This window comes from Paroedura picta, chromosome 7, assembly GCF_049243985.1.
Source record: "Paroedura picta isolate Pp20150507F chromosome 7, Ppicta_v3.0, whole genome shotgun sequence".
Classification (NCBI taxonomy): domain Eukaryota; kingdom Metazoa; phylum Chordata; class Lepidosauria; order Squamata; family Gekkonidae; genus Paroedura; species Paroedura picta.
This window is the reverse complement of record NC_135375.1, coordinates 80,963,904-80,979,074: the sequence shown is the minus strand read 5'-3', so window position 1 is coordinate 80,979,074 and position 15,171 is coordinate 80,963,904. Positions and strand designations below refer to the sequence as shown.

Below are 15,171 nucleotides of genomic sequence, written 5' to 3'. Positions count from 1 at the left end.
AGACATACTCCTTTGCATAGTGTAGTTTTTTAAACATCAGAGTCATCAAGTGGAAAAAAAGGTTATTCGAGAATTCTACACAATGGTAAAGTACTGTGTATTCTTTATTCTTATAATCACATTTTGAATTGGGGAATATAATCCCAGGGAGCAACAGATCAAAGTTTGAGTCTGAAGAAGTGTGGCTGCACATGAAAGCTTCTATCTTGAATAAAACTTCGTTAGGACTTAAACTTTGTTCTGTGTATGCATGTGTGTGTATTCCCTCAATGAATTTTATATTTTTTTCTGTCTTTTATAGTCATGCGAATATCACCCTCCCCCACAATGTAATCTAATTAGGAGCAGATGTACGTCTGGGTTTAATCTTTTGAGTCCCTTGACTATGATATGCTACCTACTGCACTGGCATGCAATCAACACTTGATATCACATTAGTGAATCGAGTAGCACATAGTTCTAATTGAAACGACAGCTTGAATGCATGTTTTTGTCTATAGTTCCTCTGCAAAGTAACATTTGATCAAAAACCGTATTGGCTGCTTAATACGTCAAAAGTACTAAGAGAAGGGGTTTCTTTTTTAGACACGCTTTAATGATCACCAAAAATGGTCCCAATGTAGTCTATTATAATCTTGACAATCTAGAGTTCAAAAGGGGTTTTCATATGAATCTTGAACATCTCATTTCTAAGAGTGAATGACAATAAAACTGGCCCTTAATGCAGCTGTTTTACCCAAAGATTATATTTCTGATCATTCAGGATCCTATTGACCTTGGAATCTTAGGAGTTAAAAATGATAACAATGCATGTTCTCCTAACAAAGCCATAGCACTCCAAAATATTACTACTCCCATTTTACAGATGGGGAAATGACTTTGGAAAGGGAACAGATACAATGAATAAGACTTTTTTCATTATTTTCCATTTTCCAGTCTAAAGTCTTTTATTTTTATTCCATGGAATATTTTGGGTTTTTATCACAAATATTTTATAATTATATTCCATATTTCCTATATTATTCCAGAGCCCTTGCAAAAACCCAGCTATGTTTTGATTTATAAAACTCTTTCACTAACATTTGAAAGAGAACACAATAACTATACGAAGCATATTAGGGGTTTTCTAGTGGAATGTCAAAATTAATTCTCAATATTTAGATCTATTTTGTCAATAAGGCTATGATCAGGCCTCCTTCTGAAGCTGTGGCTCCTTTTGGCTTAGATTCTCCGTACTTACCAGCAGAAATGTGGGCTATGTTCCCATTCCAATGTAAGCAATGTGATCCCTATTTGACACACATGTTGACAATACTTATAAGTTGAAGGATAATTATAATTTGTTAAATACATATTTAGAAAAGTGGTTTAATGGTGGAGAAAACGCTGCAAGAATCCATAAACGGAGCATCCAAATGAAACATAAATAAAAACAGATTCAGTTGCATTTCTGGCACTTAACTCTAAAAAAGTAAACGTAAATATGAAGTATATAATAGCACTGAAACCATATAACTTCATCATAACATTCAACTGCTGACAATTTGAAATATATATGTATTGTGTGTACATATATATGTATATAATACTCACATGTGTCTTTACATACTATACATATACAAAATACACACATATACTATCTAGAGCAGTGGTTCTCAACCTGGGGGTTGAGACCCCTTTGGGGATTGAACGACCCTTTCAAAGGGGTTGCGGCAGGGCAAGCAGCTTGGCCGGGGAGTGGGCGCCATCCACACAACAGCCTTGTGGTGTAGATCGAGATAGAGCATCCGTCTGTCTGGAACAGCGGAAAAGAGCGAGATCGGCATGGTGGGACAAGAGGCAGAACTGAGCTGAAAAAACAATTTATATACAACAACAACAACAAGCCTTTAATAGCATATAAAAGTACCATATAGGCCCATTATGCACGGCCGCCGAAACGGCGATTTTGGGTCACATGGAAAACGCGGAGGGGGAAGACGCGACGCATACCGGTTATACACGGGGCGGGGCGCGACGGCGGCAAAACCCAGAGTAACCGATTATGCACGCGCCGATCCGGGCGCCGCTTCTGGTTGCGCCCCGCTCACCCCGAAGCTGCGCTTTCTTCCGCGTTTCACTGACGCGGCTTTTTCGGCGGCATGCACCGAAGCTGCAGCCGGTTGCAGCCGGCTCCGTGCGTTATCCGTGATTTTAGTCGCCGCCATTCCACCCCGAATGTGCGCTAAAACCCCCGTGCATAATGGGTCATAAGGAAGGAAAGTGCAGAAGGATCCACTGATATACAGAGAAAACAAAGGCAGAGATCATGCTTTAGAGTAGGACAAAATACATTCACGATCTCTCATGGCAAGATATAAAAGCTTTGCAACTGGTTCAATTATATCAGGGTTCTGGGATGTCAAATTTATATACAATCATGAACAATGGATCTTCATGCCATTGGTCAGTTTTGGTTTAACTTCTGTGAAAGAACATTTGCATAGTTTTATGGTTGGGGGTCACCACAACATGAGGAACTGTATTAAAGGGTTATGGCATTAGGAAGGTTGAGAACCACTGGTCTAGAGTATAATACTGTGCATTCCTTAATGTAGCTCACTGCTGCAGTTATTAGAACCCACTGGATTACACTAGTGTGTGTTTCTACTATATCAAAAACAAGCTTTATGAGGCAAAATAAATACATATTTTGTAGGGTGGGGGGTCAGTGGAAGAGCCTCTGCTTTGCATGCACAAGGTGCCAGGTTTAATCCCTGGGATCTCCAGCTAAAAGGGCCAATCAGGAGATGATGTGAAATACTTTCACCTGAGACCTTGGAGAACTGCTGCCAGTCTGAGTAGACAATAATGACTGTGATGTACCAATAGACTAATTCAGTATAAAGCAGCTCCATGATGATTTCAGCAACAATAAAAAGCCACATAATTTCCCTTGGAATTTTATTACACTTACAGCTACACATATACAAGGATGTTAATCCCACTTCCCACCTCCACCACCTGTGTAACATATAAAGCCTTCTTAGTTTTTCTGTGCGTACTGTACTGCTTCACAAGGAGCTTAGAAATCAAATCATTTATTCATTATTCAATTTGCTGAATAAAATGGTGCCTACTGGTCAACGAGAGGCATAAGTCTTGTTGTTTGAGTGAACCACTAGCATACTGGAACAACTAATCAGAAGAAAAATTTAAATCTTCAGGGGAATAAAATTTTGATATGGTTTCCAGGACTGGTCATGGAAGCTAAGCATCTCACTGGTTTTAAATCTGAGCTGGACACATTTATGGGGTGTACTATATGATGCATTGATGGTTCAGTAGTGACCTGTTATGGAAAGAAAAGACTTTCCTCCCCCAGGACATTTACATTTTTATTTTTTCCGCCTGTAGAGGAATCTGAGAATCACCAACACGAAATATGAGATTTGGACTAAGTGATCTAGTACTACATGCTAATAGATCTCTCTGGGAGAGTTTTAATTAATAGACTCCCCACTATTATGGCCAAATCCTCATTCTCCCACCACCTTCTACACAGAATGTAAACTAGTTTTCCTATACCTATCCTGCTTATGTACTGAGAGATTCTCAGAGATGTTTAAGCACTAAGGCATGCCTATAGGTTGGATTATTCTCTATCAATAAATAGATAGAGAATAACCCAACCTTTAGTTCTGAGAGGCAAGTTCAATCCATTCTAATGACTGGAATTGCAGAACTGGGATGGTTTTTATTCCAGGTCAATATGTATGTTTTTAAAAATATGTCACTGGATCAAATGAGTAATTTTATTATGTCAGATTGGGTGGATAATCAGGAATGGAAGAAGGGAATGAATTCCTGTTGGTGTGTACTTGGCTGAAGGATTTTAATGGGCTTTTGATTGTTTGTTCAAATCCAGTTATTTCTCACCTTTCTGGCATTTTTAATATGAACCAGCTTGTTTGCCCTGTTTTCTTTCTTGTGACATACTAATAGTAGATAGTTATAATACAGCAGGGCTAAACATTGGTATCTGGAGATCAAAGAAATGTAATATTAACTGAATTTGCATCCTTCTGTCCTTCAAAGATTTCCTACAGAAAAATATTCAAAAGGGAACCAAAAGGACTTGTATTCCTATCCCTTCAAATTAGAGAAATCACATAGATTCAAGGAGATTCAAGGCCAGTCCTTGTCATCAGTGTCATACAAGAAGTGATGCCATCACTCTGTGACACTTCTGTGATGCTCTGGGATTTGAGCGAAAACTCTATGGTAAAACTGGCTTCAAATCTCCCCCCCCCCCAATTTCATCATGTAACACAACACTGGACAACAACCTAGGATTGATTTTCAAAACTTTGACACTCCCCTTTCCACATTTCAATTAAAAAAAACATCCTCCAAACACCTAAATCCACAATCTTTTACACATGGTGGCTTCAGATATTTTCTGAAATCAATAATTATTGTTGTATAGGTAGCTTGGAGATGCAGGAAATTCATGATGCAATAGCCCTTTTGCACATGGTGTTGTTCTAAACAGTCAGACGTAAGAACTCCCCGTAATTATCCATGTTCCTATAGCCCTTGTAACATCTATATTGGATCTAATGTTCCCTCTGTTTTTTTATAGTAGATGACGTAATCTTAAAATGAGCAATGGGCGATGCAAGACCCTACACAGTTCCAGATTGATGCTGAGCAGGGCTTTCTGTTCTAGTGACTGGCCACTCACATGCACAGCTTAGAGGGAGCAATGATTGGCTATTAGGCAGCCTAGGACTGAAGCTTTCTCTCTGAAGTGGCAATATTTGATATTCAGCTACTTTGAAACAGCTGATGACAGATGGTACTACTTCAGCTAAGGACCTTTTGAACCAACTCTGACTCACTAATCAACATTAATCAAAGCAAACAAATACCATCAGCATGCACAAAACTGCTCCAGCTATAGAGGGAAAGGCAGAATGAGTTGATTAGAAGCCACAGATGCTGCAAACTGAGAGGGTCATAAAAAACGAGCCCTCAGTGAATCATCATGTCCACTCACACAGCTACACCATGCTTACTGAGGGCCAGCTCTTCACAGAAGACATAGATCAGCCAGCAGTACTTGCAGGTTAAGCAGGGCTATGGGATGTATAAAAATATGTGTCCTGCTCAAGAATGTAATAGTAGGCCACATAAGCAAAATATTATTTCAACCAACCCAACTATTACAGTTTCAAGAAATTACATTTTAAAACTTACGTTGGTTCTTCTGATACTATTGATCCTTCTTCAAGTTCCTGGGCTTGCTTGTACCATGGAAGTTTAGCTTCAACAGGAAGCTTCTCTAGGAGCAAAAAAACAGAAGAAATTAGGAAAGGTGTAATATTTTAATGATTTTTTGTAAAATAATCTACTCTTTTGTGAATTATTTATTTTATACACACAAAATGTCATTCTTTATGATGATGGGAGTGCATTTAGTTCCTGTAAATTAAAAAGGGCGAGGGGCTTATATATTGGAAAGAACTCTTGAGAGGAGTATTCTCAATGTCTTCTGCTTAAGCCATTGTGGTACATGGAATCAATGATGTGGAGCTGATGCATCTCCTCACAGAAGACATGTAAAAGTTCTCCTTTCATCCCCTCCCTCAGTGTCAGGGACCTCATAATGTGCATTAGAAGAAGAAGAAGAGTTGGTTCTTATATGCCACTTTTCCCTACCCAAAGGAGGCTCAAAGTGGCTTACAGTCGCCTTCCCATTCCTCTCCCCACAACAGACACCCTGTGGGGTGGGTGAGGCTGAGAGAGCCCTGATATCACTGCCCGGTCAGAACAGTTTTATCAGTGTCATGGCGAGCCCAAGGTCACCCAGCTGGTTGCATGTGGGGGAGCGCAGAATCGAGCCCGGCATTCCAGATTAGAAGTCCGCACTCCTAATCACTACACCAAACCAGCATTATGGTCCAAATCTAGATTTGCATACTTCAATATCTCCATACTGCTTGGTCAAAGGGAAAATAAAAAAGGAAGGCCTAATGCACACCCATAATTTTTACAACCTGAAAATGTTATACTAAAGTCCACTTTGATGGCTTATTATGACACCGAAGGAAACCCAGATGTGATCAGTGATATTTTGAGAAACAGAAGAACACTAAAATAGTTCAGCAAAGCCCTTCCACTGAGACCTTATCAGTTCATCAACTATGTGGATTCAAAGAATAAGCTGAATACTTTCCCTGTCACTTTTGATATAGAACAGTACAGTTCTGCATTTCCCCCCTCTCAAATCAGTACCAAATATATACATTCAAAGTATCTTATATAAAAACACAGTCTAAGAGCCAAATGATGCTCTCATGGGAACATAAATCTGGATTAGGTTCGAGGAAACGAGCAAACTAGACCTAAACTAGTTCTTTAAGGCTAAGAATAGAAAGACAAGAACATCCAATGCCAATCTATAATAATTTGACAAACACAGATTAAAGGGAACATAAAACCAGGTTGAGAAGGCATTGGACTGCCTTCAGGATTATGAAGTGTTCCCTGAGCTTTTGTCTGGTTTCTTGCTGGAAAAATGCTACTGGCTATAATTAAGCTTTTGCCTCCTAAACTGAACCAGCATGAGTTGATCCAACAAATTCAATTCAGTGATTCCACTGGTGTGTCTTTAGGATTAGAGTTAGTGCTGGGAATCAAAGGAGTGAACTACTATGTCATGTACTAGGTCAGGCTTTCTCAACCAGGGTTTTGTGAAAACCTGGGTTTTCTTGATAGCCCTGGAAGGGTTTCCTGAATGGGTGAGAGTTAATTAATTAATATATATTTTATAAATATATATTTTAATATATTTTTGAAACCATGTATTTATTATTTTTTATTTATTTTTATTTTATTTATTATATTTATATACCGCCCTCCCCGGAGGCTCAGGGCGGTTTACATAAGAACAAAGAACAATACATAAAACAGTCTATAAACATGTGAATAACCTTACAATAATAATAACTAATAGTTGTAACCATCTAACAATGTAACAGTATAAACAATATAAACAATACAATAGTGCAACAACACAAACAAGTCCGGAGCATATTGGTAGAATTCTGAGGGGGGGCAGGGGGCAGGGGGGGGCAGGGGCCCTTAAATCGCTGTTGATTACATTTGGTCTCAACCAAATGCCTGGCGGAAGAGCTCCTTTTTGCAGGCTCTGCAGAACTGTTTAAGCTCCGTCAGGGCCCTGATCTCCTCCGGGAGCTGGTTTCAGGGGTTTCTCAATGGTAAAGAAGTAGAGATAGGCTGTACTAGGTCTTTTCTGGTCTCTTTCCAGCTAGAGACCTTCAAGTTGTCTTAAACTAACAAGCTGGATTCAGTTACAATGAGTGAACACCAGAAACCATACTGTGCCTGCATTAAGTGGCTTCCACATGCACAAAGAGTGAGGTAAGGAGGCGGCATACTGGCCAGCATTTGTAAAGTCTCAATATGTATGTTTACTTTACAGGGGTACGCATTTTGCTGTCTAGGGTGCTATGCAGCCAATTGCTGTCATTTTTCTCTAGCCTCTTAATACACATACACACCATTCTTCTACCAATGGACTCAACACAGTTTGCAGTTTAAAATACCATCTTACAATCTAATACAAGTGTGATACACAAATGGAAAACAAACCTTAGGGTTTTCATTAGATAAAGAAAATGTACTACCCCACAGCATGGCATTTGCTGAAAATAAACAAGACTTAACTGTATATATGGTACGTCACTTTTCTCATACCCATTTTTTAAAATATCCTTGAAATATCAGTTGCAGTTCTGGCAACTCATCGCAACTATAGTCGATAACCTAACATGAATTTTCCTGGAGTAAACTTGTGGGCAGAAGGGGTGAAGGAGAAGGAACAGATATATTATACTCACATCTCCCCAGATTACTTGTCAAATTATATATATATAGTGGTCCCATTTGATGACATGTATGCAGCAACATAGCTCTTAACTTAAACTATATTTTACCATTTTCATTAACCAAACTACGTAAAGAGATATTTCTGTTTATACACCATTTACTTATTTTTATGGGTATGGAAAGTCAGGCCTTACTGCTTTTCTTTCGCCCTTTTAAAGAAATTGTACAGCCTTGTAAAAAAAACAGATGGTGCTCTCCTGCACAGATGGCTGCTGAGTGCCTTTTTGCATTGGAGTGATTAGTGGAAACAGGTTAAATCTGATTCTGTTTACAAATTATAGCTGTTACTACTGCATTACGGGTGTTGTCTTAATGCTGCCAGTCTTTCAAGGTCTTAGAAAGTACATGTGCAGCACTGTGCAATTGAAGATCTCTCCCCTTACCTCCCTGCAGACCTGGCTTTACACAAGAGGCAAACTAGGCAGATTCCATCAGAGGAAAAGACTGCAGGATTTTGGACTGAGAAAATTTTAGGAATAAGAAAGACTTTACTCAAGATTTCCAAAAAAGGCTAAGAAAGTCAGTGGCCAAGGCCTGTCTTGGTTGAAAAGGCTTTATGAGAAGGCCTAGAGCAGCCTGACAGGGTTGAATCGGAAAGATTCAGATTCTGCTGACTTCTAACATTGTGTGGTGGGAATTGAATATAAGGAGAGAGCAAAGCATTTATTGCTCATTTTATTTCCCTTTGCTCAGTATTTTTTGCTCAATTATATTAACTGCAAAAACAATGGAAGTTTTTTTTTAATCCTTTTTTCAAACTGATGTTAGAATGATCTTTCTGCAGCCACATAAAAGCATGGTAGCCCACCCTTACCTAGGTGCAAAGAGGAGGTGGGGGGGAGGATGCCTCCTTGGGTATGAATTACTCGAACACATGAAATTCCTACATTTGCTCTCTGTACAAATTCATCTGAGGGAAATTACTAGGAGAAGTAATTTGAAGAGACAACAAGTAGAGAGTTTAACTTCCAGAAGACTTAAGAGGATTTTTGTCCAAGAGGGGTTGTCATAGAGGTAAAAAAGGAATCCTATTTGTGTCTTGCATGTATGTATAAAAAAGTTGGAGAGATTAACTCCTCATTAAGAATGTGGGGCATGTGGGGTCCATTTGTATACCACTCATAACCATAAGCTGTTAGAACAATGGATATGAAGCCCCTTTGAATGAGGCCTCTAAAATGCTCCTCATAAGCTAAAGATCTTCTTATAGGTCTATTATGCATGGCCGCTGAAACGGTGGCATGGAGAACGCGGAGGAGGAAGAAACGAAGCAAACCGCTTACGCACGGGACGGAACGCAACGGAGGCAAAACCCAGAGTATCCAATTATGCATGCAGCTACTCTGGAGCCGCTTCTGGTTGCGCCCTGGTCCTGGGAAGCTCCACTTTCTTCTGCATCTCACTAACGCGGCTTTTTCTGTGGCATACATTGACTCTGCGCCCAGTTGCCGTCTGCAGTGTGCATAATTGGTGATTTTAGCCACCGCCATTCCACCATGAATGCGGACCTTCCTCTCCATGCATAATGGGCCATAAAGTGGTGCTAATTTGTTCTGTTATACACAGAGGAAAATTCAATGTCTGATTGCTTATTTATTTAATTAACACACAGGGTTTTTTTGGTGGAACTCAAAGATGTATAAGTAGGGTTTCCAATAGAGCAATGACTGTTCCCACATCTACTTGGTTTTGCCAAAATTCAAATTATTTCCCAGAAGCAGAGAGGTATGATTGGTACTTCTCATTTTGGGTGGGAAATATCACTATGCTTGTATTCTGTTTGCATTAAGTTAAAATTGTTATGACAATAGTTAAGCAATGAATGATGAGGCTCCTTCTGTGTAGGACAATACGTTTTCCCCTCTGCTCTATGGACCCATGTTTCCAGCACTTTGTATGCAGTTCTTCTACACTGCTGGGATTTCAGTTGTATCTGGAGTTTTTATACGAGCAAGCACTGCAACATTTAGTAGTACTAGCAAAAACAGCAACTGTGGCATTGAATAACTTTACAACCACCACCACCCTTCTGGTAAGGAGCACTGGGAGTATTTTTACATGAAAGGTTGGTAATAATTACTCCCCAAAGCAAAAATGGATCTCATATTTCTAATAGTCATAACGTCAGGAGAAAGTCTCCATGTGTATTTTTTCCTTATCAGTGAAGTAGAATCTGCCAAATTTCTCCTCATCCTATTGTCCTGGATCACGGACATCATTCTAGGGAAGAATGATAAAACCTGATAATGCTTATGATCATAGGAAGCTCTGTAGAACAGCTTCAGAGTATTTTTTAATGTACACATTCAGGGATTTTAAAAATGCATATATATATAATTCAGAGATTTGTGGCTCAGATTCAACAAGTTCTTGTCCAAATTTGCAGCAAAGATATTTGATAATGAACTTCTAAATCTGATCAGATTTCTCACTACCCTCATTTTAGACCAATACCTTGTGTCCAGTGCATTGGCAAGTGTTCAGCCTAGTTTCTACGTCTCCAACATGGAGAGCCAGTCTGATGTAGTGGTTGAGAGTCTTGGACTAGTATCTGTGAGACCAGGCCCAAATCCCCACTTGTACCATGGAAACTCACTGGGTGACCCTGGGCCAGTGCACTCTCAGCCTAACCTACCTCACAGGGTTCTTGCAAAGATAAAAGGGAGGAGAGAAGAATGATGTAAGCTGCTTTGGGTCCCCACTGGGGAGAAAGGCGGAATACAAATGAATTAATTAAATACATAATGTCAATTATGCTACAATCCTAAGAACACTTTCCCAGGTGGAAGCACAATTAATGAGACGTACTTCTGAGTAGACATACTTCTGAGTAGACCTGCTTTATGACTGATCCCTTTATCAATTATATTAATTTTTTTAAGTGGCCAGAATGATTTGGTTACCAGATCTAAATCACAAAAAAAATTATCATTTTGAAAGATATGCCTTTAAAATTGGCACAAAGTGGCACCCTAAAGGAAGTGTTTGATCATAGGCAACAAAAATAAAGAATGCCCCCTTTCCTGCTGTAACCCATTTGTGCACCATCTAACAAGCATGTTTTTAAAAGTTTTTTTAGATGCATATTTAATTCACATTTAATCCATTAATTAACTAACAAAGATTTATTCTTTTGACTAATAATAGCTATTTTTCTTTTAATTTTTAGCAAACAGTCCTGTTTCAGATTAAGAAACCAACTCTCCACTGAATACCTCTGGAGTGGGACTGGCCAGACTCAGGGAAGAAAAAAAATAAACAAACCTTGTAAGGAGTTTGCAGTTACCTTTGGGCTTGTAGCAGGGTGTAGGAACGATACATTCTTCTTTGATATGAGGCTTTGTTTTAGGGCTGCAGCCACCAGTATGCATCCCTCTGTGATCAATGCACAGAACCACTCGGTACCTCAGGCCTTGGCCACACGTCACAGTGCACTGGAAGAGAGGACAACCATACTTTACAACCATAAATGGTGATGGAGGTGGCCAAATCAATGCCCCAGTTCAGCATGTATTGGAGTTTCATGCATGGCAGCTACTTTCCCTCCAGACAGCTCATCTTCCTCTTCATAATAATATGCATTTAGCCCTGTTGAACTGTCTAGATGAACCCTCTCATCAGAACAATAACTGTTGTCTACAACTGACTGCCCATGTTCGGACTTGCATGGGGATTCATGAGAGCAAGAGCATAACAGTGCAAGTGTGAACCCAGGGACAGAGACTATTACCAACCACCAAATCAAACTTCACTCTGAAATTCTTTCCCTCGTTTCCAGAAGTTCTCATTATCAGGATGTACCCTCAATGTTTGCATGGACTCCTTCTTTTCATCCCAACCCTGAACTCCTGTCAATCCTCATTTCACTTTCACCTTGGGCAAACTTCATCCACAGGTTGATTTACTGGATCAAACGGTATTGTAGAAACAGTGCCTACAATTAGTGAAGGCACAACAGTAAATTTGCTTAAAAGAAGTGATGAGATAGACACTCAGGTATTGGTATTATTATTATTACTACTACTACTACTACTACTACTACTACTACTACTACTACTACTACTACTACTGAGTTTCTGATTTGGAGTGCAAGCAGAACAAAACAGTCCAAAGTGACTGCAAGTGCTACTGAAAATTACATTCTGAATCCTACTCAGTGCCTTCCATTGACTGTCTCCTGAAGAAAGTCAGAGTGCTTCTTCAGAGTGGTGGTAAGAAGGAACCAGGAAGAGGCAAAGGAAGAACCTTACTGAAAAGCTTTTTCCTGTGGCTAGAGTTTTGAATGGCCATAGCTGCTTTTGTGTGACAGAAGGCCTTTCTCCTTTTCTGATTAAGATAATCTGAATGTACAGACAACTGTAAACAGGCTCTCTTACCTGCCTACCCAAGCACAACATCTCATTTACGAATGGTTGGCGTTCTGCTTTAGGTTAGTGTGGAGTTGCCCCCCCCCCTCTCACTCACTCACAAGTTTTACTCACTTGCTGAAGCCTGCATGGGTATTTGGCCAGTGGCCACCTGTGACTGCTTACTAACACTTTGTCAGTTTCATCTGTAATCACTTCTGTGGCACAGAGGCAAAGCACTAAAGTTTATAGGTTAATCTGTGTGACATCAAAGTTTTTTGGGAATGTGGCACTACATACAGTGGGAAAGTATTTTGGCTTTATTCCTTGAAACACTTTCTAAATTATATTTAAAATCCAAATGTTCCTCCAACACACACACACGTGCGCACGCCTGCTTTTTGCCTTTGCAAGAACAGATTTCAAATGTATTTAAAGAAGTCAGAAGGAAAAGCAAATAGAACTTCTACAAACAGCATTCAATAAACAGATCACAGATTTAAATAAATGCTTCAATGTAGTACTTTCAAAACACTTTAAAGAGACATGCAGCCAAAATCATATCCAGGTTTACTTGAGACTCAGTAAGTGTGAATAGGACTTCACTCTAATCAGTGACAATCTTATTTCTGTTTTGGTATTAAAATAAACTACTGAGAGTCATTGCCATTTAGTTTAGAGCAGCCATTTTCAACCTTTTAACCATGGAGGAGCCCCTGAAATAATTTTTCAGGTTTCGAGGAGCCCCAGACGTGATCTCAGCTGGTCACGCCTCACTGCCATGCTGTCATCAGGTGGATGTCACCGGATGTGATATCACCACCTGTGTTAACAGACAGTTTTGAGGAGGACAGAGGGGGGAGGTAGGATGTGGTTTAAGGCAGGAATAGGTTTGCAGGCTCTGCCCTCTCCCTGGTACAGAGAGAACTTGTTCAGGAGGGGGTAGGGGGGTGCAAAGTCTTCAGTTCCCTAGCTTGTGGCCAAGTCCATTAAGACAGGAGGGGAAATGCTGTGGACCCCCTCCAGAACTCTCACGGACTCCTGGGGGTCCTTAGACCCCTGGCTGGGAATTCCTGGTTTAGAGGCCTGAACAGAGGCTTGAGACCTGAACAGAAGCTACATTTCTTGGATCCCAGTATAGTGTTGTATAGTGACACAGTGACAATTCTTCACTCAAGAATCACAAGAATCAAGACTTAACAAGTAAAGAAGAAAATTTAAAACTAGCATTTCAGTAGCACAAAGGGTCTGTAAAGATATGTCCAAGATATTCATTAGAAAGAGATTCAGAAAGAAAGTTATATATAGTTGTTATCACTGGCATTTCATACCAGTTATACAAAGTCCCATACAATCAGAGCTTCTCTATATACAGGGGAAGACATATATTAGAAAATGTGTAAAATGAGTAAAAGACATAACCGTGTTTACAAAATTCTTCTCAGTCAAATGGTTATTTTATTGGGTTCTCAAATAATAGCTTAGATTTCTTGTAGGAAGTTGATTAATGGCTGTATGGATTTCATTAGCAAAATACTGGAAACAGCTATCTAAAGTAGAGGAGTGGAAATGAAATTGTGGCATACTGCACTATGAACAACTGGTCTTTCAAAAGAAACAATTTATTCAGCTCATTCTCTTGTGCAACACAATCCTTGATGTTATTTTGGAGTGCATCTAAACAAAACAAAAATGTTAGGCAAGAAATACTGTCTGAACTGTTAATATGCACCACGGGATAATATTATTATAATTTGTGGTATGGTTTCTATTACATGATTTTATGGTTTAAAATTCAAATCAATACAATTTAAAAAATGAAAACAAGTTGAGTTAATTGTAAGCATCAAGCCTTCTTTTGTCCTTAATCAAAGTTGTTGTTGTTGTTGTTGTTAGGTGCTAAGTTGTGTCCGACCCATCGCGACCCCATGGACAATGATCCTCCAGGCCTTCCTGTCCTCTACCCTTCCAGATAGCAATCCCGTATCTTTGATTTCTGGACAAAAAGCGTGTTATAAATTATTAAGCCATGCTGATGAGTCTTCTCCACTCAGCACTTGCTTATCATTTCTATAGGCTAGCAGTGCAAACCCCTGCAGACTTAGAGCAACTTCAACCCATTGACTTCCATAGCCTGGAGCATGCAGAAGATGTCAATGTAATTCAGTTTTAATTCAACATTTACAGAAAAGCCAGGACTTTGAGGGTGCCATATGCAATGAAGGATACAACCACTAATTTAGCAGTTGATGCAACTTTTCAAGAACTGGCTTACACTGAATCCCAACTGCTTGAGCTCATATGCCACATATCTTCTTCTGACAGAAATCAGGTCTAATCTGCATATTACCTTAGGGGCTATGGATGCTGGTAGAGAAAATATCACATTAATCTGCCTTATACCGAGTCAGACCATCATCAGGGTCAATAGTATCTACTCTGACTGGCATCTCCTTCCTGATCCTTTAACTTAGAGATGCTGGGGACTTAACTTGGGAATTTCTGCATGCCAAACACATGCTCCACCACTGAATCACAGCCTCACCACAAAATTCACATGCTGTGGGGGCCCCACAAGAGACAAAATTCTCATGAGACATGCTGGCAACTCATCAGCCTGGCACTGAAGAAATGGTGCTTATCTGCTGCAGTCATACATGAACTGGGCATACACTGAGATGACCAGAGACAATAAAAGCAACTGTATCATCTTGTATCTATAAACTTTCTATGCGATGTACACATAATCACTGTTTTCTTAATTCTGTGCTAGCTATCACTATTTTAAAACTGATCACAGCTAAAAAATTGCTAGTGCTAAATGATAAGTAATGGAAATAAAATTGTGTGAAAGTCTAAAAGAACTCAG

The 15,171-nt window shown here is 39.5% G+C and overlaps 1 protein-coding gene across 3 annotated transcripts in view; it reads right to left on the bottom strand.

Annotated features, from left to right (window-relative positions):
• The window catches only part of ADAMTSL1 (ADAMTS like 1), a 555,547-nt gene that overhangs the window by 128,016 nt on the left and 412,360 nt on the right, over nt 1–15,171 (bottom strand). For all 3 annotated transcript variants that reach the window (XM_077345150.1, XM_077345149.1, XM_077345151.1), the window contains 2 exons: nt 11,243–11,390; nt 5,242–5,326 (listed from right to left, as the gene is read on the bottom strand). In XM_077345150.1, the coding sequence (XP_077201265.1) occupies nt 5,242–5,326; nt 11,243–11,390 (233 nt within the window). The remainder of the gene's footprint in view (nt 1–5,241; nt 5,327–11,242; nt 11,391–15,171) is intronic.